Source organism: Tinamus guttatus, unplaced genomic scaffold, assembly GCF_059628265.1.
Source record: "Tinamus guttatus ecotype Peru unplaced genomic scaffold, ASM5962826v1 Tinamus_guttatus_pri_ptg000509l, whole genome shotgun sequence".
Taxonomy (NCBI): domain Eukaryota; kingdom Metazoa; phylum Chordata; class Aves; order Tinamiformes; family Tinamidae; genus Tinamus; species Tinamus guttatus.
Genome location: NW_028289043.1, coordinates 2,426,424 through 2,450,405, shown reverse-complemented (window position 1 = coordinate 2,450,405; position 23,982 = coordinate 2,426,424). Strand labels below are relative to the sequence as shown.

At 38.3% G+C, this 23,982-nt stretch overlaps 1 protein-coding gene across 3 annotated transcripts in view; it reads right to left on the bottom strand.

Moving 5' to 3' along the window:
• The window catches only part of ANKIB1 (ankyrin repeat and IBR domain containing 1), a 48,160-nt gene that overhangs the window by 3,000 nt on the left and 21,178 nt on the right, over nt 1-23,982 (bottom strand). For all 3 annotated transcript variants that reach the window (XM_010228176.2, XM_010228178.2, XM_010228177.2), the window contains exons 4-16: nt 21,291-21,408; nt 19,048-19,256; nt 17,847-17,935; nt 16,169-16,313; nt 15,360-15,526; nt 10,968-11,056; nt 9,792-9,922; nt 6,167-6,301; nt 5,496-5,582; nt 5,336-5,402; nt 4,772-4,917; nt 3,902-4,080; nt 2,599-2,650 (exon numbers count right to left, since the gene is read on the bottom strand). In XM_010228176.2, coding sequence (XP_010226478.2) covers nt 2,599-2,650; nt 3,902-4,080; nt 4,772-4,917; nt 5,336-5,402; nt 5,496-5,582; nt 6,167-6,301; nt 9,792-9,922; nt 10,968-11,056; nt 15,360-15,526; nt 16,169-16,313; nt 17,847-17,935; nt 19,048-19,256; nt 21,291-21,408 — 1,614 coding nt within the window. The remainder of the gene's footprint in view (nt 1-2,598; nt 2,651-3,901; nt 4,081-4,771; nt 4,918-5,335; nt 5,403-5,495; nt 5,583-6,166; nt 6,302-9,791; nt 9,923-10,967; nt 11,057-15,359; nt 15,527-16,168; nt 16,314-17,846; nt 17,936-19,047; nt 19,257-21,290; nt 21,409-23,982) is intronic.

The window sequence follows — 23,982 nt, the reverse complement described above, 5'->3', positions numbered from 1 at the left end:
GCTCAGGATCCCCTTCTGCTGATGAGTCTTTCATGGATTTTTCTTTGATGAATTACAAGTCTCCTCTTTATTTTTGCCTAATGAGAGTTGTTAATGAGCCACAACACAGAGATCTGAACCCCTCCAGACAATAATTTTTCATGTTGAGCATATTCACCAAGGACATTTTATTTGTCTTATTTGTAGGGCAGACCCACTTTTGACTATGTCAGACTACATCTCTCCCAGGGGTTTATTATCTTAATGCCTGCATATAAATATTTGTATTTCCTGCTTTAGCTAATATTAAGAGGCTGATTGTATTCCAGAAGGCAAATTTGGCACTTTCCAGATATAATTTTTGGTTAATACAGTTGACATTGAATCTGGCTAGGTAGGTAAGATCTTTTGTTAATCTAAGTTATTTACTTACACAAGGCAATAAAAATATATGGACAGGCTCTTCTGAGATGAATACTAATATTTTCTAAATAAATATTTTCTAAACTGCAGGTCCTTTAGCCAAATACCTTGGGAAAAACAACATCACCACTAACACGCTATATACATTATCCCTGAATACCTCCCAGATACTTAACATTTAAATCGGAAAGTGTATTTTCTCATACACCAAGACCTCAGTAATTTTAAGGGCATTATTATTGTATGTTTTCTTTCTTTGAAGCTTTTCAAACAAACTTTTCATTCATTATGACATATGCAAGCCAAAAAAAAAAAAGTTACAAAATGATCAGTGTGAGCAGATTCTTATCTATGTAAGAAGCTCCATGAAAATTTTAAGAACATAAAAATCACTGTACTGGATCAGCCAATAGGTTCATCTAGCCCAGTATTCTCTCTCTAGCAGCAGCAGTAGGTGGTTGTTGGCCTAGGGAATGGCATAAAAACAGGACAAGCATGAAGTGAAGGGCGCTTTGGGATTCCTAATCTGAAGGTTACTATTATTTTGTGTTCCTATCCTCCTGCACCCTCCAAACAAAAAAAGTCCAATCTCGACATGCAAAAAGTATATAGTATCACTACGAGTCAGAGAAGAAATGATGAAAATTGAACACTAAGATTTATAAATCATATCATATCTTGTTTCTCATCTATTTGCCATAAAATCATAGATTTTACCTGTAGCCATTTGGCTGTTTTTTATGCTTTAAATAGTCATCTGGAATACTGCCGAAACAATTTTATTTCTGATTATTTGGAAAGACTTTATATGTTTGGGCATAGCAAGTTTTAATTTTATGGGGCAGAAATATAGAAATTTCACACAGTAGCCTATAACAAGCAGTGCTCTTTGCTGAAAAAGAAACAGTAAGATTTTGTTTTCTGTGACCATCTGGTGTACACAGATGTTCTACTACCTGTCAGTAAAAGCACAACTTTATATCTAAATTCTGCAGTGCAGTTCTCTTAAAAATAGGCAAAGATGAGCATCACTAATGCTACTGAATTCCTTTAGCACAGGTGGTTGCAAGTATCTTCAACAACTATGCAGCAAAGAAGCCAACCTGCATCAGGCAACGCTCATTTGGGCAAATCATAAAAACTCATAAGCCATCACTCAGCACGACTGCAATGGTACCCACTGCTTAACAGCTCCTCTGCAGATTGCTTATCTGCCTTTGCTCCTAAAAGGTTCCACTGCTGACATAGCAACATCACACTTTAATACTACAAAACACAGACTTATGTAAAAATGAAAGACTAAAGGAACTAAACAGGAGGAGCAAGCTGATTTTTTTGTAGAGAAGCAAGCTATTCTCTCTCCAGCATGATGATGCTAGCCAACAACAATAACAAAGGAAATATATAGAATACAGAGTACATGAAGTTTTCCAGGTTCTTTTAAAATAACTAGCTAGAAAGAAAGCAGCAACAAGGAAATCTTGAGAATTTCCTTCCTAACTGTATGCTTTAATCTAATGATCTTGAAATATTAAATTAAATAAATATTAAGCTGCAAAGTAAAGCTTAATAGGAAGCGTCTCCGATCTCAGTGCTTTCTTCAAAATTATAAAGTCTTTTTCCCTATAAAGACTGTAGAATATTCATTTTTAAAATTGCAATTTTCATTTGTGGTTTAGATAGCAGAAATTCATCTTATACATGTACCTGTTTTCTGTCCCATTTTAATACATAAAATTAAAAAAAAATCAAATGGTTAAAAATATTTAATTGTATGCCTACATGGTTTTGCTGGACTGTTACGAAAGGATGGAAGTTTCCTAGTCTTTTTATCAAATTCTGCTGGACTGATGTTGCATTCAGAAGTAATCCACAGTTTCATATATTCGTTACTTTAAAATTCCCCAGCACACAGACACCAGCTGATACACAAGGCTAAAGCTGCTTATGAAGCTGGAAAATGTTTAATACAATGTAGCTCACCTAATGCCACCTGAAATCCATATTGGAATATGCACAATTAGCTATGCATATATTTCCTTTTATTGTGAAATAAATAAAACAGCTCAAACCAAACTTTGCCACTTTTTTGATATGCTTTGAATCAAAATAAGGAAGCTCTTCATGCAGATTATGATCATACCTATGTTTCTATGCAGAACTGAATTTAAAAATAAAAAGAAATATATCGTTTACCTCAGGGGATGCAAATCCTAAATACTCCCAATCCCATGTTCCACCAGCAAAGCTATAAAATTAAAGGAGATGTACTGTAAAATTGAGAAGCAGAATAAGTACAAACAACCTACACAACTCCAAAAAAAATCAACCTATAAAAGGTAGTGCAATTCTAAGTCTCTCACCTTACCAAGTCTTCTGCTTTAAATCTTAAAACTCATTAAGGAAACTGTACAATGAAACCGTTGGCAATTCCAGAACTGCTTGATATATTTAGCAAGATTTTCTGAGTGTGCCAGGTATTTAGTGGCCATCTTGAAGCAGAAAAGAGGAACAGAAGTCGTAAAATCTCCTCATTAGTATATCACAAGAGGGGAATGTTCCCCCAGAGTATGTGGGGAATCTGCAACATGCGCAGCAGTGACTGGCAAACACTCAGGTGGCACTGCCTGGATGCCTGGAGTCAAACACAAGGGGCAAACCCAGCAAGGTTTCAAATTATGGCTGCGTCCGGGGCCCCTGGTAAATCCTAAGGGGTCCTGCATACTTGCTGCCGTGGGGACAGGTAGAGGAGGGGACAGCAGGACAGCCCATATAGGTAACTCTGTGATATAAATTCTTTATCATGAAGTAGTAACAGTGGAGTTTGCAAACTGATATATATATGACTGTACTGAAAGAAAACTGAAAGACAGTTTTAGGTTGTCACCATGAAAGTCAGAACTATGATATCGTGATAAGGCAGGTACAATCATACCAAACTAGTATGGTTTATACCAAACTTTAAAATATAGCTGCAACAAGTAGTAGTGAAACACTGCTGCTCAATTTGTTCAACTATCACTTTAAAGCCTTTATAATGTAAAAAAATAAATATTTTTTACTTAAAGGATGATTTTAAATCACACTTTTTTTTTAGCTGAGCAGGTACCAGAACTGATTTATACAGTGAATCTGATTCTCTACGTTAAGTGCCAAGGAAGGGAAAACTACAATCCCAGCCTCTTTTGACTAAGAGGGCCCCTGTGCACACAAAGACCCTTCTTGTCTCAGGTTTAGCTGCAATTTTAAAAGCCAGCAGAGGTTTCTCATTTGTGGTTTCATCAACAAAGGGAGGTTGATTAACAGCATATGTGCATTTGAGTCTGATCCACATGGATCAGATGACTAAGAAAACGTCATTCTTGTGACCTAGAGCCACCGAGTTTATCAGCTCCACTTTACCTCGCTGTCAAAGGACAAGGGCGCGTAGGTGGATTCACCCACTTTGACACCTTTCAAAGGAACTTCTCTGAGTTGCACACTCTTTTGGCTGGATTACCTGCGCCTTGGTGCTTCTGGAGAGTCGGCAGGAGCAACACCACGGGCCACGGAGGCTAAAAACTCTTGCCGCTTCTGCTGCACAAGACAAGCTGCCCGGATGATTTTATGGCGAGGAGTCCGAAGGTAAGGCCTGTTCACTTTCTGTGCAAGGTCTTCAGTGACCATTTCTAAGTCTGTCTGCAATAGGAACAAGTAAAAATAAAATACTTTTACAGTGAAATTAACATCAGGCAGAACTCCATCAACTGAACAATTTCCATTTTCCTGAAAATACCATCCAGCCAGAGGTCCCAGAAACACCAACTCTCAATTGTTACTATTGGGATTAATACAGCTACAGTAATGACATCTTGAAAACCCGTTTAGCAGGATGACCTGAAATAGTTTGTTTTCTGCTTCTCTCTCTCTGTTCCTTCTTCTGTATGAAGCTGGCTGGAGTCAGGAAATCATGTTTGTAGTCAGTGTTCAGTACTTAATCTAACACGACAGTCTTCACTCACCAGGGAGTCTTTGAGCTGGATAATGCCCATGCCAGGCCCTGAAGAGCTCAGCGTGTGCCTAGAAGGCTGCTCTAGCAGCCCTGCAACCTTGTGTCTTGCCTCATCTTCCCTGTGATGGTTTGACTTTGGCTCCATCCTAAGCTGTATGGGGCTGCACATGCAACTCCTACTCAGTGCACTCCAGTTCCCCAATCCCCTCGAGTGCAACAAGCCACATTGTCCATTCCCCACCCCAAAACACCTGCCCTTTTAGCCTACACCTCTACCAACCTGCCCTCCTGCTTGGAGGCTAGAATGACACTAGGCGATATGGATAACTAATACTACCAAAAATGGTAATATAGAAACAAAACATATGCATTTATTACCTGCATAAGTTCAAATATTTCTTTCTTTGTGCTTTTAGGCTCCAAGAAGAATCCATATGGATAAGAACACTTGAGAATGCGGCGAGTTTTCAGAAGCTCTTGTACTGCATCTTCAATGAACGTGGTGTCAGGACAGCCTCCCTCAGCTGTAAGGTGATACAAGCACTGTGAGAATCTTTTCCTGCTGATGTCAATATTTCTTTTACTGTAAGAGTTTTGCTCCAAAATAGTGAAATTTATATGAAATTTATATGTCAGTTAAACATCTGCAAGTAAACAACAGCAGGCTCTGAATGATTATACAGTGTTCTTATAATAAGAAATAAGCACATAATATTAGTTCCTCTCTTACTAATGCTGTTTTTTTCCTCTGTCTTTGGATACATACAATTTACCCTACATTTCGTTTTTATCCAGGACATATGAATTCCTGTGCTGGAGAGATCGCATCACACAGCAGACTGAAACTGCCTCTATTCAAAAGAGATTTTAGATTAAAGCAGATTTGCTTTGATTTCAAAACAAATTCTCAGATTATAGCACATACTAACAAATTCTACTTACTTCCACTGAGAGCTCTACTCAACTGCTCCATCTTTTCTTTGGCTGTTTTTAGAAGGCGCTGTTCTAACTACAAGAAGAAAGTAAATGAAACACAGTAAGTTATTTATTTTGGGATGAATGAAAAGGAAACAGAAATTAGTAAAAATGGTTTAACCCACACCTGGTAGCTAAGTTCATGGTTCTTAAACCTTGTGTAATAGTGCATAAATCTATCAAGCTCTTGAAATCTTCTGTGTTTCTTTTCAGCCTAGAAAACAAGAGGTGGGGAAGGACACAAACCAAACCAAGATAAATTTTAAAGTTTAAATTAACAAACATCATTACATGTAATTATAGAATTAATGTATCTGTTCCCTGTATCTATTCCCACGATACATAAAGCATTAGGTACAATGCTGATGAGTGCCATGACAAAACAGACAAAGCAATTTTAGAAAAAAAAAAAAAGGCATGCAATAGATCTGTAGCTACAAAGTTGACGTGTTGTGCATGTATGCTATTTGCAAGCAGACTTTTCAAACACCAAGGTTAAAACTAGTCTTCTGTAGGACACAGCAGCTAATTAAAGTACCAGCACACCCCTTCTACAGAAGGGAACTATGGCATACAGAAGTAAAATGACTTGTCTGAAGCCAGCTAGTAGTTGTTAAAAGAGCCAACAAACCAAATCCTACGCAGTTACCCAAAAATAAACAATATTTTCTGTACATCTCTTCAGTTTGTTCAAATTTGTATTTTCCCATTTAAAACTCTGGAATTTTATGAAACCCATCTTAAACAGAAAATTGTGGCCTTTGTGCTGTTTTTTAGACAAATATTTTCATCTGTTACCTCTACTGTCATCTCTTTGGACTGTTCCTCTACATGTTGAATAACTTCATAGCGAGTGCATCTGTAATAGCCTCCAGTGGAAGAGCTGTGCTTCTTCCATTCTTCTAAGCATATCCAGCAAAAGTCATATTTGCACTTCAGAAGAGAAAGAACAAGGCAAAAAAAGAAGCTGGTACATTTGCAGTTATGCATCATTATTCCACCATAAACAACTGAAGGATTAACATCATCTGGAGTGTTTATAGCAAAAATAAAATGTCTGAGGAGGCTTCTTCCTACTTTACATACTACTGAAGATCTGCGGTATCAAACTATGTAAATCATAATTTTTGTTCCTTGGATCACACGACTGTTTTGGATCTACAAGTTAAATTTCAAGTAGGTGGAATAAATCAAACGATAAATACATCTGGTTAGGCCTGTTTGGGGCAGAGGGTTAAAAAGAGGGCAGCTCTGTTGTTCAAGTGACACAGAAACCATTCGTGAGAAAGGGCTGGCTTTAAGAAATTTCCTACCTTATAAGAGGGATTTTAAATCATCAATAATTTCCATGTTATTGGAACGAAATAAACAGGAATATGCATTTAAATGTAAAATGTTCAAAGTTAAAACAAAACATTTCTATTAGCAGAATGCAGTACTTCAACTGACCTGAAGTTTCTTCAGTCGTTGGTTCATGAAAAATGTTCAAGATTTTGACTTTCTTTCCAATTTGGAAAGTAGCATTTTTTCAGAATCTTAAATATTCTCGGGGAAGAAAAGAACAGTTTTCCACTCAATTCTAGTGCTGTCTGTACTCTGATCAGTATCAGCAGAGAAATCCTTTTTGAAATATGTCTGCTTTCAGCTGCAGGACTGCTGATATCTTGGCAGCACAGTGAATGCGAAAGAAGCGCTATGAGTTAGTATCTGCTGTGGGTTAGAAAGGACACTTGAAAAATGCCCAACTAACTTTATCTATGAAATAACTAACAACACATACTCTAAATGAATGATAAAATTTGGGTCAAATCTCAGGTTATTTCCATTGCTATTGCTATTAGAATTCAATAAATTAATCCACAACGTTCCTCTCTCAGACAAATTTAACCTGACAACCTTTCCAGGAATCCAGGAATCCAAAATGTGTTCACCAGTAGTTGCTCTATAAATTTAATTAAATATATTATAGGAACAAATGAAACCTAATTATTTGATTGTACTTCTGCAAATTTTACCTCACCAGTGATGCTGCATTTTTTTTCTAAAAAGCAATGCAGATTAGGGGTATTTCTTCTAGCTAACTTCTTGCTAGTTCATTTCTTTGTTCTTAAACATTTTTTGAGTTGCTTGCTTATAGAAAATGGTAGTATAAGAATAATAATGCGTAAGTGTTGAGTATGTATCATTGTGTAGTTTACCTGTCACTCAAAATCACTTATCACACATTCATTGCAAGCAAAGGATCATAGAAAAACAAGTTGCTCCATGAGCAACAAAACTACTAGAGCTTGATTTTCTATGAATTCATGTCTCATGCTCCTATTGCCATATTCCCATCTTGGCCTATTTATCTCCCCTAGAACTTCATCCAATCTTCTAATCTCTCACCACATCTCCAGCAGCCTCCTCTGTAACCCAACATTCACCAACATCGACCCCAACAGCAGATCCTCCTCAGTACCCCCAGTTTCCCCACTCTCATTGAGTGTCCAGAAATGTATCTATCTATTTAGAGGCATCTTCTCCCCAAACCCTAAGCTCTGTTTCATCCCCTGCAGGTTTCCTAGCTTGGCTCCCAGACCACACGGACACTGTGAGGCCTGGCTGAACCTCGCAGCAGAGGTGACGGCTGAGGGATACTTCGGCCTCTCTCTGGCGGGTAGCACACTTCAGCTCTCTGCACCACGCACCTACTAAGTTTCATGAGGCTTTGAATCTCCAAAGCCTCTCCTGCTCCTCCGCATCTTGTCTGAAGCACCCAGATGGCTGAAAACCTGCTCGAGCTGGGAAGTGAGAGACACAGCAAGACTGCGGGAGCCTTGTTTCCCTGGAAACCCGGCTCACGAAACAGCCCTCTGCCCGTCTACACACACACGAATGTGCTCTCCTGTCTACAGAGCACCCACGGCACGTGCTACGTGGTGAGAAGATGAAGCTCCTGCAGCAAAGGCAGCAGCTGTGACAGACCCTCACTCTGGAGGAGGAGGAGAGGGGAGAGAAGTTCACTCTCCTCTGCATCTGAGGCCTGCAGGGTCCCCTTCCCTTCCTGCTCCACTAGGCTGAGAATGCGGCCTCCACAAAAGGCATCTGGGCTGCTTTAGGGCCACTTAAAAGCTATTTTAACATACAGGAGCACAGAAAAAAAAAGGAGAATTGTGGTTTCAGTCAGTGCCTCTGAAGGTACTAAATTAAATAATCTATATTCAGCAGTGTTTAATGGCCAAAGCCTTTTCAAGGCTGAAGCTGTACTTTCATTCTGTTGAGATGAGGTCAGTGGCAACAACTGCTGTAGAATAACTAAAAAGACTTTTGTTATATCCCATATATGAATTTATGAATTCTTTCATTACTGGCCCCAGTGAAATTCTGCTGTACGTAGCTATTTCAAACACTCTTACCTCTGCTTACACTCTGGAAAATTGTAAATTGTACTAAACAACAGACCTTGGAAACTCTGTAATGGAATTGAGGAGCTCTTTAACAAATCACTTAGGAAGATGAAAATATAACCAACCAGCTTCAAAAGCTGCTTCAATTTGTACCCCAGGGAGAGAGAGAAAATATGTGATGACCATGTAAAGAAATTGGGATCTGGATAGCAATGGGGAGAGACTGAAAAAAAATCAGAAAAAAAAAAAAAGATTTTCTAAATCTCTTAGCCTTTTTATCAGAGACTAACTATGTCAAGCATGTGCCTAGTATCTTAATTTTAAAGAGATATTAGCTGTGCTTAAATAAAATATTTCTCAAATATAGAAATATGCTAAATATGCAGCTTTTACCCTTTTTGAGAGAACAAGCACTCTCAAATGATACTGAACTCATGGCAAAAAATATTTTTCTATTTTGGTAGCATAGTGCAAACTCATGACTAATTTTTTGGCTGCTGTCACCAAAAAGTTTCTTTTGACATTACTGTTTTTTCAGTTTTTTTTTCATTCCTACTGATAGTTTCTTTTTACGTTTTTCCATTTAAATTCTCTACTTCTTTGTTGCTATGTCAAAGATATAACGCAAAAGAAAAATGTAGTAAAGCAAAATCTTCATTAGGGATTACCACTCCTTAAAATATATCATCTGCTGCCAAGTTCATATGCTCTTTCTCTTCCAGATTATTAATAATGATGAAACTATCAAGGATTTCTGTTTCCTTAAGCTTTTTACTGTATTGCCAGCAACTCTTACATTCACTGTTCACTTGCCAACTAATCAGATTTCACTAAATATGAAATGTTCTCCAAATACATCTAATACACAATTTGCAAATGACATGATTCTTTCAACAGATTCTGTTCTTCTGAGAGACTGCAGGTGTGAATTTCAGGTGGGGAATGTTTGTGCTCATAAAACATCTAGGCAATGTGCACATCCTGAATTATGGTTTCAGCTGCAGGAAACTAATTACTTAAAAGGTCTTTCTTACCTTTGCACATTGCATGTGGTTGCAGCCCTCATTCTTTTGGATTGGAGATTTGCAGTTGGCGCACGGTTTAGAGTTAGTTAGTAACCACAGGCAGTTGGCAGCATCTTCGTAAGCCTCACTAACTCCCACAACTTTATGAGGGTGACAGGAGGATACAAAGCATGAGAAAAGCAGAGAAGTTAAAACTGTATTTGTGAAATCCTTTATGAAAATCAAATTAGGAAAGATATATGTTTACCTAATTCTTGACAGAATGTCGTAACTCTTCATTATATATACATATTTCTCATATAAAAAGATACACATTCTCATCTGTATGTTATGCATATTATTTATAGTATATTTTACTTTTATATAGAGACATGTATAAAGATATATTATATATACATAAGAAAAATATATGAAAAATTGGCAAAAAAATGACAAAATATTGTGTACTTACCCTCTTTCCATAATTTTCTACACTTTACAAAATAATTTATAACATATTATGGAAAGGTTCTGAATTGTAACTAAGTTACATTAGGATATATTCCAATTACTGTTAATGTTTAATTATTCTGTTTCTGTTGACCATTCCAAGAAAACTTTTGTCTTGTGTAAGCCCAAATTTTAGTAGTTGTTTCACTAAAAGTTATTTAATATTAAGCCATTCCCCACATTCATCCTAAACCTATTATTATGCCTGATAGCTCCAAGTAATTCAAAGCACACAAAATAAACTGCATGGAGCACAACTCAAAACAGAAGTGCAGATGGACTAAAAGGTTTAAAATTGACCAGGACAAATCAAATTAAAACTACAGTCAGGAATAAATCACTTAAATTTGCAAAAGAAAGCAGTAAGAGGAAGGGTGAAGAGCTTTATATATATCCTGACTGATAAGTACACAGATTTATGATGACAGACCGGGGAATAATGCTTTAAGCAGAATAGTCCATCATTAGTGTTGTCTAATATGTCACACTTCCACATCAGCTGATGTGGTCAGAGCCATGAAACAGTTCAGCATCTAATTTTAATAGTGGGACTTCATGTTCTTCCTCTCTTTTATCCTATTTTTCAATTAAGTTATAGTTTTCACTTAATGCAGCTGAAAAGAAAAGAAAAAGCTCTCCAAAAATGAAGTACAACAAAATTCAAAAACCATGAGAACCCTCAGGCATGACTCTTACGTTCTTCTGGTTTCATTTCAGATATTTTCTGTAGCCAGTCTTTCCAGGTTTGACAGTCACAAGGTTCATGTGCTTCACCAAGACATTCCCTGAAATTTAAGATAGATAAACAATAACTCATCTTTTATAGATTTAAAATTAAGATGTAAATTCTGTGTTGCTTCAAGCCATATATATATAAAAAGTAAACTAATCACAAGATACTCAAACTTTAATTAAGTCTGGAAGATTAAAAGACATTCAATTACCATTACTTCTAAATATTCTCAGATTACTTGGTCATGAGCGTAGATTACTGTCATTAAGATTACTAAGGAACTTAGATTATAATGGAAAATGAATCAACTGGTTTGCAGCTACATCCAGCTCCTATTTTAGTGCCCCAAAAAGTGCTAGCACAGTTTCTGTGCAGAAGGTAAACTTCAACCCAGAATAAAGGGAATATCCAAAACCAGGCAGTTTGCTACAGCTGACATGCACTTTGTGTAGAACTACTTGTCCCTATTCCATTTATTGATTAAAGATCAATAACTGATCTTTAACTGATTCAACCTTTCAACCTAGAACAAGATCCAGGCCCTTCACAGATTTTCACTCTTTCCACCCAAATCTCTGTAGAAATGTCTTTATATGGACCCAGGAGAGGAATGTTTCCCTTGCATTTCCCTTAGAACTACTACTAGTTCCAAGGGTGGTGATCACTACTACACAGCAGCAGGTCGATGGCTTCCAGATGGTACTTGGGTGTAGATGTGTCAATATGGACTCCAGATTTGTAATGACTCCCTCTTTTACTGGAAAGGCAGCAAATAGCCTCAGACATCTGCCACATCAAACAAAAAAAAAAATTCACAGAGGAAGTATATTTGAGACAGGCACCAGCTGCATTGATGCACAGGCAAGTTTTCTGCAGATCAAATGGCAAACTGCTTTCTGCAACGTAGTTCAAGGAATTAATAGCCCTCTCGTCCCTCTTGTCCCCATCCTCCTGAAGCAGGAACATGTGAACAAAGAAAAGCTCAGGGCTATAGTTTTTAACCTATTATCCGCTTGCCAGTCTGCTATCAAATGAGCTAAAATTCACTGCACAAGGATCTGCAGCTCTGCTTTGAAGGAAGTTAGGGGTCCACAGTTGCGGAAGCATCTTGCTCGTGCTAAGTAATCTCAGCACTGGTTGGAAACTGTCACTGTTCACTTCTGTGGGACAGCAGAGCACCTCAATCATTGACTTCAAGAGAGCCAAGACCTCTCACACAGTACACGATGCCAGCGAGGACTGGAACCAGCTGGAAAATATTAATGTTGACAATCTCAGATTCAGGTTAAAGGGTGGCTAGTCATTCGACTGGAGCAGGGAAGATCTCTCTTCAATGTTTTTGAATTTCTGAACTTTTAGAAAAATTAGTTTCTGCTCCTAAATTTTGATATATTTTCAGGACCTGGAAAGCAGAATATGAAACACATTTGAGAGAATTTTAAAGACCACTGCAGAACTAAAAGGCAAACATTTCCAGAATGGTGCTGAGCCCCCTGCAAATCTTGCAGGAACTCAGGATGTACAGGACAGTTATGTTCTTTACACTGCAACTCCCCCGGCTTAACTCGCATTCTAAAGCAAGTAATTTCTGGGCTTGTGAAAGGATAAAAGACAGACTTGTATCTTTCAGGGAAGGAAACAGTTCTCATTATTCTGAGTCTTCTTCCTTTCCCTCTAGAGCTTGTTGGAAATAAATCCCAAAATGTCTTGACCCCTGCAGTTTTGAGTATGGAGAGAAAGCAGGATTTTTAATGAAGTGCAATCTTACACTTGCATGATAGTCACAACAGGAACTTGCACGACATCTCATGAAAGGCATTCTTTCCCATAAAACAAGATTTTTTATACTGGGATGCCATTTAATAGACTAAGAGTCTGAGCTTACTGCTCAGAAAGTGTTTTGTGTTACACACTTGTATTTTAGGCAAAGTCCACAAGAACATAGGTTGAAGGGAACTAACATTTGGCTGTTAAAATTAACAGTATTAGCACCTCAAACTGCATTCCTCAATTAGCATCAGGATTTATTTGAAGGTGGAGTACATTCTTAATAAAATTGCAGCAAATTTCAGCTACTATTTCAGGAACAGGCTGAAAGCACAGCCCAAAAAGAATGTGTTTCTGGATTTTTTTTCTTCCCTGAAATTATTTGAATCCTACAATGAATTCGGTATCAATTAAAATAGCAAAACAGAGTTAAAACTCATAACCAGCTTCCCAAGTATTCTGAAGAGAGATGTCTCACACAGAATGAGTCTGTCTCCCTCCAGGATAGCAGGAGTGGTGGTGCAGAACCAAGTGTGCAGTGTTTGCTAAATCCAACTTTGGAAGAACTGACGCTTGCCATAATTTCTTATGCTTCTGGAGCAGCACAAAGGAGTTCTTACATAAAGAATCTAGCTAATAATACACAGGTGTTAAGATTTGCAAACTGTTTTTACATGCACTTCATTTATATCACAAATCTTTTTTTTTCCCCTGGAAGGGAATAGAATCAAGAATTAGGGAAAAACTGTTTATCTCTGTCAAAAAATTAGAATTTGTTTAATGCACTGTTAGTGGTGAGAAATAAAGAGTAAATTCAAAGGAACTCTGTATTTAGGAGGAACGTTGACATAACCTCATGGACAGTCCCTTACTATGCAATAGCAATATCTAGGGGTTGGTTGTTAGTTGTTAGGTTTTTTTTGACAGTTACAATCTGAAAAAATCTTTTACTAAATGCAGTTATCAGTTGACATTATAAAGTCCTATCTGTAGACTAGTTGGGTACAACTTGCAGAAATTTGGAAATGTGGACCATGCTGATTGAATTTAAATGGTGAAAAGCAAGCTTCCTTTAAGCACACAGTAATGAGAAAAGCCCTCTGAGCTGAGAACACCCTTTCTTTGTTGCAGAGGAACTTGTTTTATCAGACACCGTTTCCTTTTGCACTGCAGAACTAGTCCTCAGCAAATAGTTCTGATTTCAGTACTGCAGAATACTTCGGTTGCAAGCAGATCTCTCTTCACCTTGATTATCAGGAAGCAGAGCTATTTCTCACCAAAACTATGCACTCAGTGGACATTTTCATTCAGGGAACGTTGTGGGGCTAGTACATGAGGCAATGCAAGGAAGCAGGGGCTGCCACTCTTTGAAGGACCATCATGATACTACACAAGAGTGGTCTCAGCTCTCTGCTTCAGGTTAATGGAAACACTGTTCCGCTCTCTCAGGGGACCAGCACTCATAAGTAAGGATGAGACGGTGGTATCTAGACACAAAAGTTTGTAAGTTTGTTACACATTCACTGGTAGAAACTTCTTCTGGGTGGTTCCTACGGGATTTTTTTTTCCCTGAGTTCTCCATCCATCAAGAACAACTTCTTTCCAAGAGGTTTTTCCCTAAAGTTCCATGTTCTGGCTGTCTTGACTGTTTCATTATGCCTGCTTTCTTTTTTTTTTTTTTTTTCTCCTTTCTCCTCTCATAAATACTAAATAAATAAAATCACAAGTATCTCTCATTAAGGGTTTTAAGTTATTGGAAGCTAGAGGATTATTCAGGATCTATATGTTTTGGATCACAGTTTCATTTGAGAAACATCCCATCAAGTAAAAAGGCGTCCCACTTTCAAGATAAAACAGTTTAAAATCATCAGTCTGATAATCTCATGCAACCAGGACAGGACTGAGTCCAGACTTAATTAAAAAAAGCAGCAGGAGATTTTCTTCTGATTTTTGCTGTCCTTTCCATAGAAGAATTGAGGATAGATAATTTAGGCAATTTTTGAGGGATGGTTTCTTAGATCTCTTAAGCCATTATATTCCCTGTAGAGCTTGTCTTGATCTTATGACTCAGCAGAAGGTAATGCAAAGGAAAAGTTCTGTTCCCAAAGTGAAACATGGATTGGAGTGATCAGGCAACCAGAACTAGCTATATAGGGAGCTAATGATCTGGCATCGTCCTGATGCGAGTCCGCTTAAATTCTCACAGTCACAAATCCCAGATTTTCAGTGCTATAATGCAGGCTGGACCACGTGTTTCAGTCACACTGTAGCTGTCCAGAATAGACACAAAAATCCCTCTACAGTACCGGGCTGCTCTCCCTGTCCCCTCAGAACTGAAAAGCACAACACTGCATGCAGCTGTTTTGAATTTACCAGAATTAAGCATGAATTGGAAAAGAAAATACTATAACCGTCTGCTGTGACACAAAATACCAAAGAATTTGTGCACTCTAGTTTACTTAATGCATATGGATACAGGATGGTATAGTCATGTCAACCAGTGCAAACTGTTATTGCATGCTTGGTGCTAAGTGTGAAGAGCAGTGACTATGAGTTTATGCAGACACAGAGAAGCTTCTAGTACTCACCAGCAAAAAAGATGTCCTTTTCCACAGTCTACAGCAGGGGCTTTTAGCATGGGGAAGCTGAGTGTATCTGACCCTGTGGAATTCGATCCTTGCCGTGTTAGCCTTACGGCTCTTTCGCAAGCTGGTATAGGACACCATTTAATAGCAGGATTATTTTCAACAAAGGCCTACAAAAAGAAAAGGGGGGAAAACGATTTAACTTTCATTGCTGACTTTTTCCTTAATTCCATAGAAAGATTGCTTTTCCAAGTAAGCTGCAACAATTGCAACCAACATATTAGAAAAAAAATCAGCAAAGCAGATCAAGATTTTCCAACTTCTTTTCCTCCTTCTTTTCCATACCAAGAACTGGATGAAAAGAAAAATTCTAAGAAGTCACTCAGTTGTGGCAATAATGTTCCAATTTGGTAAGCCTACTTTACTTGGCTTACAAATAGTCTCTTTGTAATTAAAACAACAACAACAACAAAAAGCATTCAAAAACTCTTTAAAATTTTAGTTTGTCCACATGAAAGACAAAATAAAAGCTTCACATCACCTGCTTTTTGCTTGAGCAAAAATATTACTAATACTGAATAGGTTACACATTATGAAAGTACTGAATACTGAGGAATAAATATAATGCTCATTTTTTCACCGCTCTATCAAATATTCATACTGGGGTGTGTAAGACAGCCAATAATTTAGTGCATATATTAATTTATATTTATATATGGAAAGTTACAGACATATTTCATGATTTCACACAAAAGCTATTTATAGTAAAATGAAATACATTTCAAGAAAATAGAAACAGTTTGATAACTTACCTTAATGTCAAACTGTAGGTATCTTTTGTCCATCTCCTTGGAAACCACACTTTCTATGATGTCTACTGGCACGAGCTGGAAACAGTCATACGCTGGGCAAAAAATGTTGTGAGCTTCACCCTCCTGAATTTTCAGATTCAAAAATCTGCCAGGATTTTGTCAGTCAGTATTTGTGAAAAAAGTAAAAAAGAAGAGGCTGCTGAATACTATTTTTGTATTTATACTGTGTTCACAGATAATGAAATTATTCTACCTTAAGCAAAGAACAGAATGTATCCCTTTTAGCCTAAAAGGGCCACAGATTTGAGGCAAAGCGTACTTAAAAAAATAACAGGACACGATCACAGTTCAAGAGTGAGCACCAACACCTTTGCTTAATTAGCCCTACAGATGAGTGCTTTCCACCTTTGCTATTTAGGAGAGACTGCTATGCAATGTTTAATCAAAGTGAGGGTTTCTTCTAACTTACATGCGAAAAAGAACACATAACTGTAATGCAGAAAATAGTGAATCAGACATGCAATTAATTTTTACAACTGCGATGGTCAAAAATAGCTTTACTCTTGGAGACAGATTTCCAGGAGGAGACCTTTATAGTCCCTAACCACTAGCAGAGCAGAGAGCTGGCCTGAAACAGCGCACAGAGTTGCTCAGTCTGAAGGCTATGATCTATTTATTAATCTGACATGAAGGAGGACACTCATTTTCTCTAGCTTCCATCATCCACAGCTCAGGCGCCTACACAAATACAGCCACGTGGGGCCCTCTCATAGGTAAAGAGGCGCCAACTCCCCGTGCTTTAGGTGGCACTGAGGCCTGGGCTGAGGCGCGCAGGGCCCAGGCCGCGCAGGCCGCAGCCCCCATTAGATGCACCGCGTCAAGCCCGGATCCCTGAGCAGCTTCCAAGCCTCGGCGTAACCACTTACAGCACAGCAGGAGCTTAGCCGCTAATTTTTGGAGCACCTACAAATCGCCGTTTAAAAGCACACATGGAAAAAGTGTTCTTAGCATGGGTTTATTTCAATTAGGCTCAATGTGGAGGACTAGCTCTGCTAGAGCAGTACAATCTTTTGAGCCGGAACAAAGACAAGCGCAGAGGCACTTTATGCAGATACAATTATTCCCGAGGAAACAGAAATAAGACTGATATTTATACTAGTATAATTATGCAGGCCTAACTTTTTATTAGTGTGATTATGTTAGCTTAAAAAAAATGCATGCTAACTGGAAAGTTATGCTAATAGTTTTTTTAAGCTCATGCCAATTCCTCAAATATTAAGCCCCAAGGTAAGAATGCATTTTAATTGTTTTGCTGACTGAAAGTGGGTTTAAGATGCCCAAGTTTATTGTGCTAAACTCGGAGATGGAATTAAGCACGTGCTGAATTTAGAAACTGTAAAACCCCCTTCCCCACTCTCACCCCCAGCAAACCAAAAACAGGCTCTTCCCTTAACACACAGGCTTAAAATACAGACTTAACAGCATTGCTGACTCTGGACCAGCCTAGAACAGTTGATGGCCACTTTGAATGGCAAATTCAGACTTCAGTACGATCAAACAGCAACTCTGTGGAACCCAAACAGTACTTTTGTATTAGATGTTTATTGCCTATGGCTTTTCCTCTTCCAAATGGGAAGTAGAAAAATTTATCAGCAGATATAAATGTACATATACTCACGCCTCCCAGCATGCTCTGCAGAAGTCATGGCCACAAGGCATGTCCACTGGGTCTTCAAATACAGAAATATTACACATGCATATGTCACACTGTAGATGAAAAGAACCCAAACTTCTGATTAAGAAACATCATAAAGCCTTTCTTATTGTTAGCACTACACATTACATTGGAAAATCCAAACAAAAATGTAAGGAAATGTTTGGTAGTGAAAAACATCTTCAAACATTAACCCAAAGAATGGGTTATGTAGGTGATTATAATAGAAATAGGAAAGATTTAGTTATCTCCTCTTCAGTACCTCCCCCCCACCCACACATCCAAGAAGTACACATGTACTCCTGAATTACACATTATTATTGGAAAATATTCCCAGATAGTTTTTCACTCCCAAAGTAAATAATATATCTATTAACACAATTCCGTATAGCTTCTTTCTTTGTATTTTTTAGTTAGACAAGAAAAAGGGTTTTGAGAAGGAATACAAAATTTTTATTTTAACGTGATATTGAGGGATGATCCATTTACAAGACCGCATATAATATTCTAGAAAATGCTTAGGTCACGGAGAAAGAGTTTTATAATGTTGCAGCTGTGGATTATTAAAAAGAGAACTCTGTTTTCCACAAGAACCACACTGATTTCAATGAAAGGCGCTTTCATATTTCAAAGTTGCAACAGCCTTGTAAACTGCTTGAAGCTGCCCACACATAGTAAAAGCAATTATAATCTTACAGTACACTAGTGGGCTGACATTTCAAAATGCAGACAAAGAGAATTTTGTTTTCTAATGAAAAAATGTTTAAAAGGCAGGGTTCGCAGCACGGAGTGTATTTGGGGAAATGGATACAATAGAAGAGCATGGCTTGAGAAGATGCTTTCAAATTAAAGCTCAGAAGAGCCAAGGGCACGGATGTGATTGTAGCGGGATCAGGTTCCACTCCGTGAGCGGCAGTGAGGGTGAAAGCAGAGGGCTCTGGCTCTGTATTGGCCAAACCATCAATGTCTGACTATAGAGCATGGTCAAAGTGGAAACTTTTCTGTTCATCGCTTTTGCAAACGAAGTTTAATATTCTTTATTAAGTTATTAAAAAAAGCAAAAAAAATCCCAAAACAAAACAAAAAACCCCCAAAGTATCAGTCCTGCGCGCATCCAGAAATAAACTCTCCCGGCCCGTGCGCTGCGCTCTATTTATAAACGCACCACGGCTGTCTCCATGTCCCCGGGCGACGGGCTGCTCTCGTCCGGGGAGGTGACGGAGGAGCGGGTGGTGCGCGGGGTGCGCGGCGAGGGCAGCGTGTCCCACGCGTTGTAGCCGCTCGGGGGTGGCGTCGGCATCTGCACCCCCGAGCGCTGGCAGCAATTCTCCGGGTTGGACATCCACGCTTCCAGTAACTTCTCCCTGTCCCAGTCTGCAGGAAATACATGAATAAGGCAAGTCAGGCCCCATTCCTACCCTGCACTGATGCTGCAAAAAATTCTATGCACTGAACTTGATAAATACCAGCACTTAAATCATCCTTATAATCTTTTATAGGGGAACTTGTCAATGCTAAGATACAGGCAACATTTGCTAACGTTTTTTGAGCTCTTTTCTGTAATGCATCTTTAAAACTAGGTAGGGTTAAGACATTCTAATAAATGGATTCCTTTATATTTTCTTTAGTAAGTTACAAGTTTTAAAAAAATGAAGGATAGTTGTACTTTCTGAATGGCAAATACATTCTTAAATCAACTGCTTTGGCATGAACTACATGAGAAACTACTCTGACCTACAAAGTGTTTTGTCCTACAAGAACAATGTTGAAAACAGTATTTGTTCAGAAACTTGCAAGTTCCTTTTTCCCTCTGTCACTTCTATAATGTCTTTTTTCCCTTGGCTCTTACCCTACATAATTCTATTATGTAAAACAAAAAAAAGTAAACGATAATACACTCCCAACTCTTAACAGCCTGTGTCAGTAAACTGATACAGCTGTGCGATAAAAGAAAGCAAAGTTCATTGAATTAAATATTAGATGTCTGTAAAATATTAAAAGTAGTAAATAAGAGCAATCTTTTCAAGAATTTAAACATGCTTTTCATATACTAAGTGTGAATTAAGCTAAGATTCCCTATTATTCTCTTCTGAATTTCAAGACTAACAGCAAAAACATTACAGCTTGGCTTTTGGTGCTCCCCACTTGTCTCAAGTCGCACACACAGCTCAGATGCTACCACCAGCATGTCTTTACTTAAAAAAAAAAAAATAGCTTTGAGTGATTCCCATGGTACGAGTACAGCTAGGGGCAAAGCAGGTGCCTTCCTCCTGACCTGCGGATTGTCTCCACGTGGGCCATTCGCGTCATGCTACAGCTCCAGGCTAGGGAACACCAGCACAGCGACCTTTGCAACTGCTGGTTTCTTCTTCTCAACTTTCGCTACTGCTCACTACGCGCTGGCAGGCAGTTCTGCATAGCCTACATTGACCCCCATGCTTAACTGGAAAGAGACATTAGTTTGGAGTACCATGCCAACTAATGAAAAAGTCTGGCAAATAGTGTGGGTTTAAAACCATCTTTTTCTATTTCACATTTCCTCTCTCTTTTTTTGTACGCAAGAATAATAGAGTAAACAAAAATAATAGAGTAAACATTAGCTGGTGCTTAATCCAGCAATATGGTGAAGAGCAAGCAAACTATTAGCTGCCTGAGCAGTCCTTTTGGCATATGGGGACAATGCAGACGCTTCACGAAGCGTAAGCTCGGATTCACTGAATCAAAGCCTAAAGCTGCCACTGAGTTTCAGAAAAATACTTTTGTCTGGGGGAGACCCACTGAAGTCTGTCTACAGCCATCCCAACACTGCTGCACAAACTGCTTTCAGTGATATTTAGCCTGTTAAAGATATACACGGGGAAAAGTATACCTAATATTAAAACAGTGATTACAAAAATCCTTAAAGGATAAACTCCCTTACACTTTAAATCCTAAGGCAAATTCCAGCTACTTATTGTAATGGTCAGACTGATTTCACTGCAGTGAAAAAATTAAACCAGTGTTTAGTGGCAGGCAACCAATAGTCTAATCAAAAAGGTACAATGAACTTCTTTTGACTTATTTGATAACGATTAAACGTATGCACCCATACGCTTTGCAGATTCACTTCCAAAAATTCTACATGTCATCATTAAAATAGGAAAGCAGTTTCTCCACACGGCTTTAGTTTAAAACTTCTACTATAATTCCTTGTCTGAATCATTTTCCTATCGATTTCCCTGTCCGCACTAATGCTTTTGACATACTGCAGATGTACTTCTCTCTGAAATACTGTGGGAACTGGTATTTCCTGGTATTTTATTAGCTGTTACTGCTCTTTTGCTTGCAAATAAAAAGAAAATCTTCTCACGAGTGCAGTTTTTATTTTGCTAAAAACATTTCTTTTTAATCTTTAAGGTTTTTGATTACCATGTGCCCGAAGAAGAGCTTCTGCAGTGAAGAGTGGGGCTTGAAGCATGTCAGCAGACTCCACTATCAGCATATCCTTAAGCCTTCGCAGATCCTGAAGCCTGAGTCCCTCATATGGCTTTGAGAAGAAAAGAGGCATTTTATGTCTAGCAGCATTTTTCACCGAATCTCTACTTCCATATTAAAATAAAAATGTTCAAAGTGCTGTTATGGACAATTATCTCGACTGTAAAATAGAGCTGTCCTTGTGATCTAAGACAAGATAAAATTAATATACTGTGCAGACCAATGAGCATGCAAAATTATATAGAAACTTTTTAATTTAGCAGTATTTAAAACACCAAAAGACAGTATTTGCAATGTTCTTCATTATAACTAGAGGCCATGTTCAAATGTGTAACTGTTCTCCCCTTCCTTCCCCCCAGAGAAAAACCCCAAATTACAGAATCCCGTTAAATCTTGAAGTGATTAAAACTCAAATATTGAGACATGGATAAGTAAAGGTATGACTCCATATTTGCAGAAGACGGGGAGAAGGGACAAGGTACAAAGACTTCCTAGCACTTAACTTTATACATCACTTGGCACCCATTAGCTTTGAATCCGCTGGGAGGAGGATACATTGAGACATTAGATAATAAGTAGGGGTATGTGCTTTGTGAAAGATTTTTGAGGCAATGTGCTTTCCTGGAGATAGAAAAGGCAGCAGTGAACAGCCTAGGCCAGGCACACAGTCAGAGGCTGAGGGATTCACTGCACATGAAGATGTCAAAACTCTCTGTGGGAAAGAGCAGCCGGGCTGCGGCGGCCCCGCGCCGCCCCAGCTAATTGCCGGCTTCCTCCGGCTGCAGCTCCATCCCCTCATTACAGTGCTAAAAAAAGGTCAAATTAGAAAGGCAAAGGAGGCAGTCATTGGAGGATGCTGAATTAGCTCCCACCAAGATGTTGGAGATGCATACATAAGCTTTGCAGGTTCACTTTGAAAAGTAACAAAGGAAGAACGTGGCAGCGGATAATGTATTTCATGCTGTTGCATAGGGAAATTGTCCAAAAGGTAGAAAAACAAGTGGGAGGATATGTAATGAGAACGATATGAACGGGTATATGAGAAGAACCTGTTCTTACATGCATTCATTTTACTTAAATAATGAATAGAAAAGAAGATTTTAAACCCTTGGCGTAAGGTAACACTGAAATGTGCTCAGGTATAATTAGGAACTTGGCCACCAAATGGCAAGAATCTTCTCTAGCTTGGAGAGAGAAGCAGTGATACTGGAAAACGCCAGTTCTAAGCAGGTGGCACTGGTATTATTGCTTGTATTTGAGTTTAGGTGGAGCATATCCTGGGGCATTCTAGTGTCAGGCACTGCACACACCCAGAGCAAAGGCTGGTTCTCTTCTTGGAGGTCTACGGGTGAGGTGAAAACATTAATGGTTTGCACTAAGGCAAATCCGGCCACTCGCTTCACAGCACGATGGAATTGGGCTGACCTATTTCTTACAAAAGAGATCTTTTATAAAAGTGCATCAGAGAGAAAGGGATGCAAACAGCTGGGTGCCTGGATGATTCTAATGGCATGAATATGTTGCAAAAAAGGGGAGCGATGAGTAAATCTTCTTGACTGAATTCGAACTGCATTCTGAATTGTAATTGTAAAAAATGCTGCTTCATCAGCACAAGAGTCCTCACCTTTTGAAGACACATACAAGATAAAAAAGACTATTCTTTTCTATTAAACGTGCAAAAGAAATGTGTATTTTAGGATCTATTATTTCATCCTGAACTGCAGATATACTCAAAATTATATTTAACTGACTGGCTGTAGGTCAAACACTGGCAATTACCTCCCTTGAGTAACAGACTATTATATTATCTCAGCTGGAGCATTCCATACAACCCAGCAGGGATTTATAGATCCTGTGTTCCTATAAAAAAATCATTTTATCTTTTTAAGCAATGAGGGAAATATTTCTTAAGAATGCGTTTGAAACTTTAGACCCTTTGTTCATAAAACAATAAATGAGCCCACAAAAGAAACTAAAAGAAAGGAAATTCTGGCTGGCACAGTGTGGAAATTCCAAAGTGAAGGCTTTATGATGAGAAACCTTTAATGTCCTTGTCTACAAGAGGTAGCCATGTCTACAAGTAGCAGTCTTAGTGAATCTTGTGAAGACGCTGTCTTCTGTTTTAAGGATATATGTTTCCTAGGAAGCAACACATAACATTTTTTTTAAAAACAACGTGTGACATTTATGACTTGTCTCTGTACTGCCATGTACTGGAAATGATCTTGACTGCAGCTCACGATACTCAAGACAGCCTTCAGTACTTGTTTAGAGAACAAGGCTTTACTGGTATTTGCTATGAAAAATGCTTTGTTTTATATTAACATCACTGAACTATATAACAATTTTGGAATGCACCCTTTCAGTTACGACTTCCACCACTGGTGAGCTTCTCGCTACAGGCTTCAGCACTTCTAACTTCTCAATAAGCCTTTTTAAAAAAACGCTATTTTTTTACCACTAATACTTAGATATCATAAATTATATAATTGTTTTTCTCATGAAACTTTTAAAATATGATATAATATATAATAAACTATAATAATATTCTGTAAACAGAATATTATTTTAACAGTTCATTAGTTTTACTTTTAAAGCAAAGCAGCTGCTTGCTACAGTGGCAACT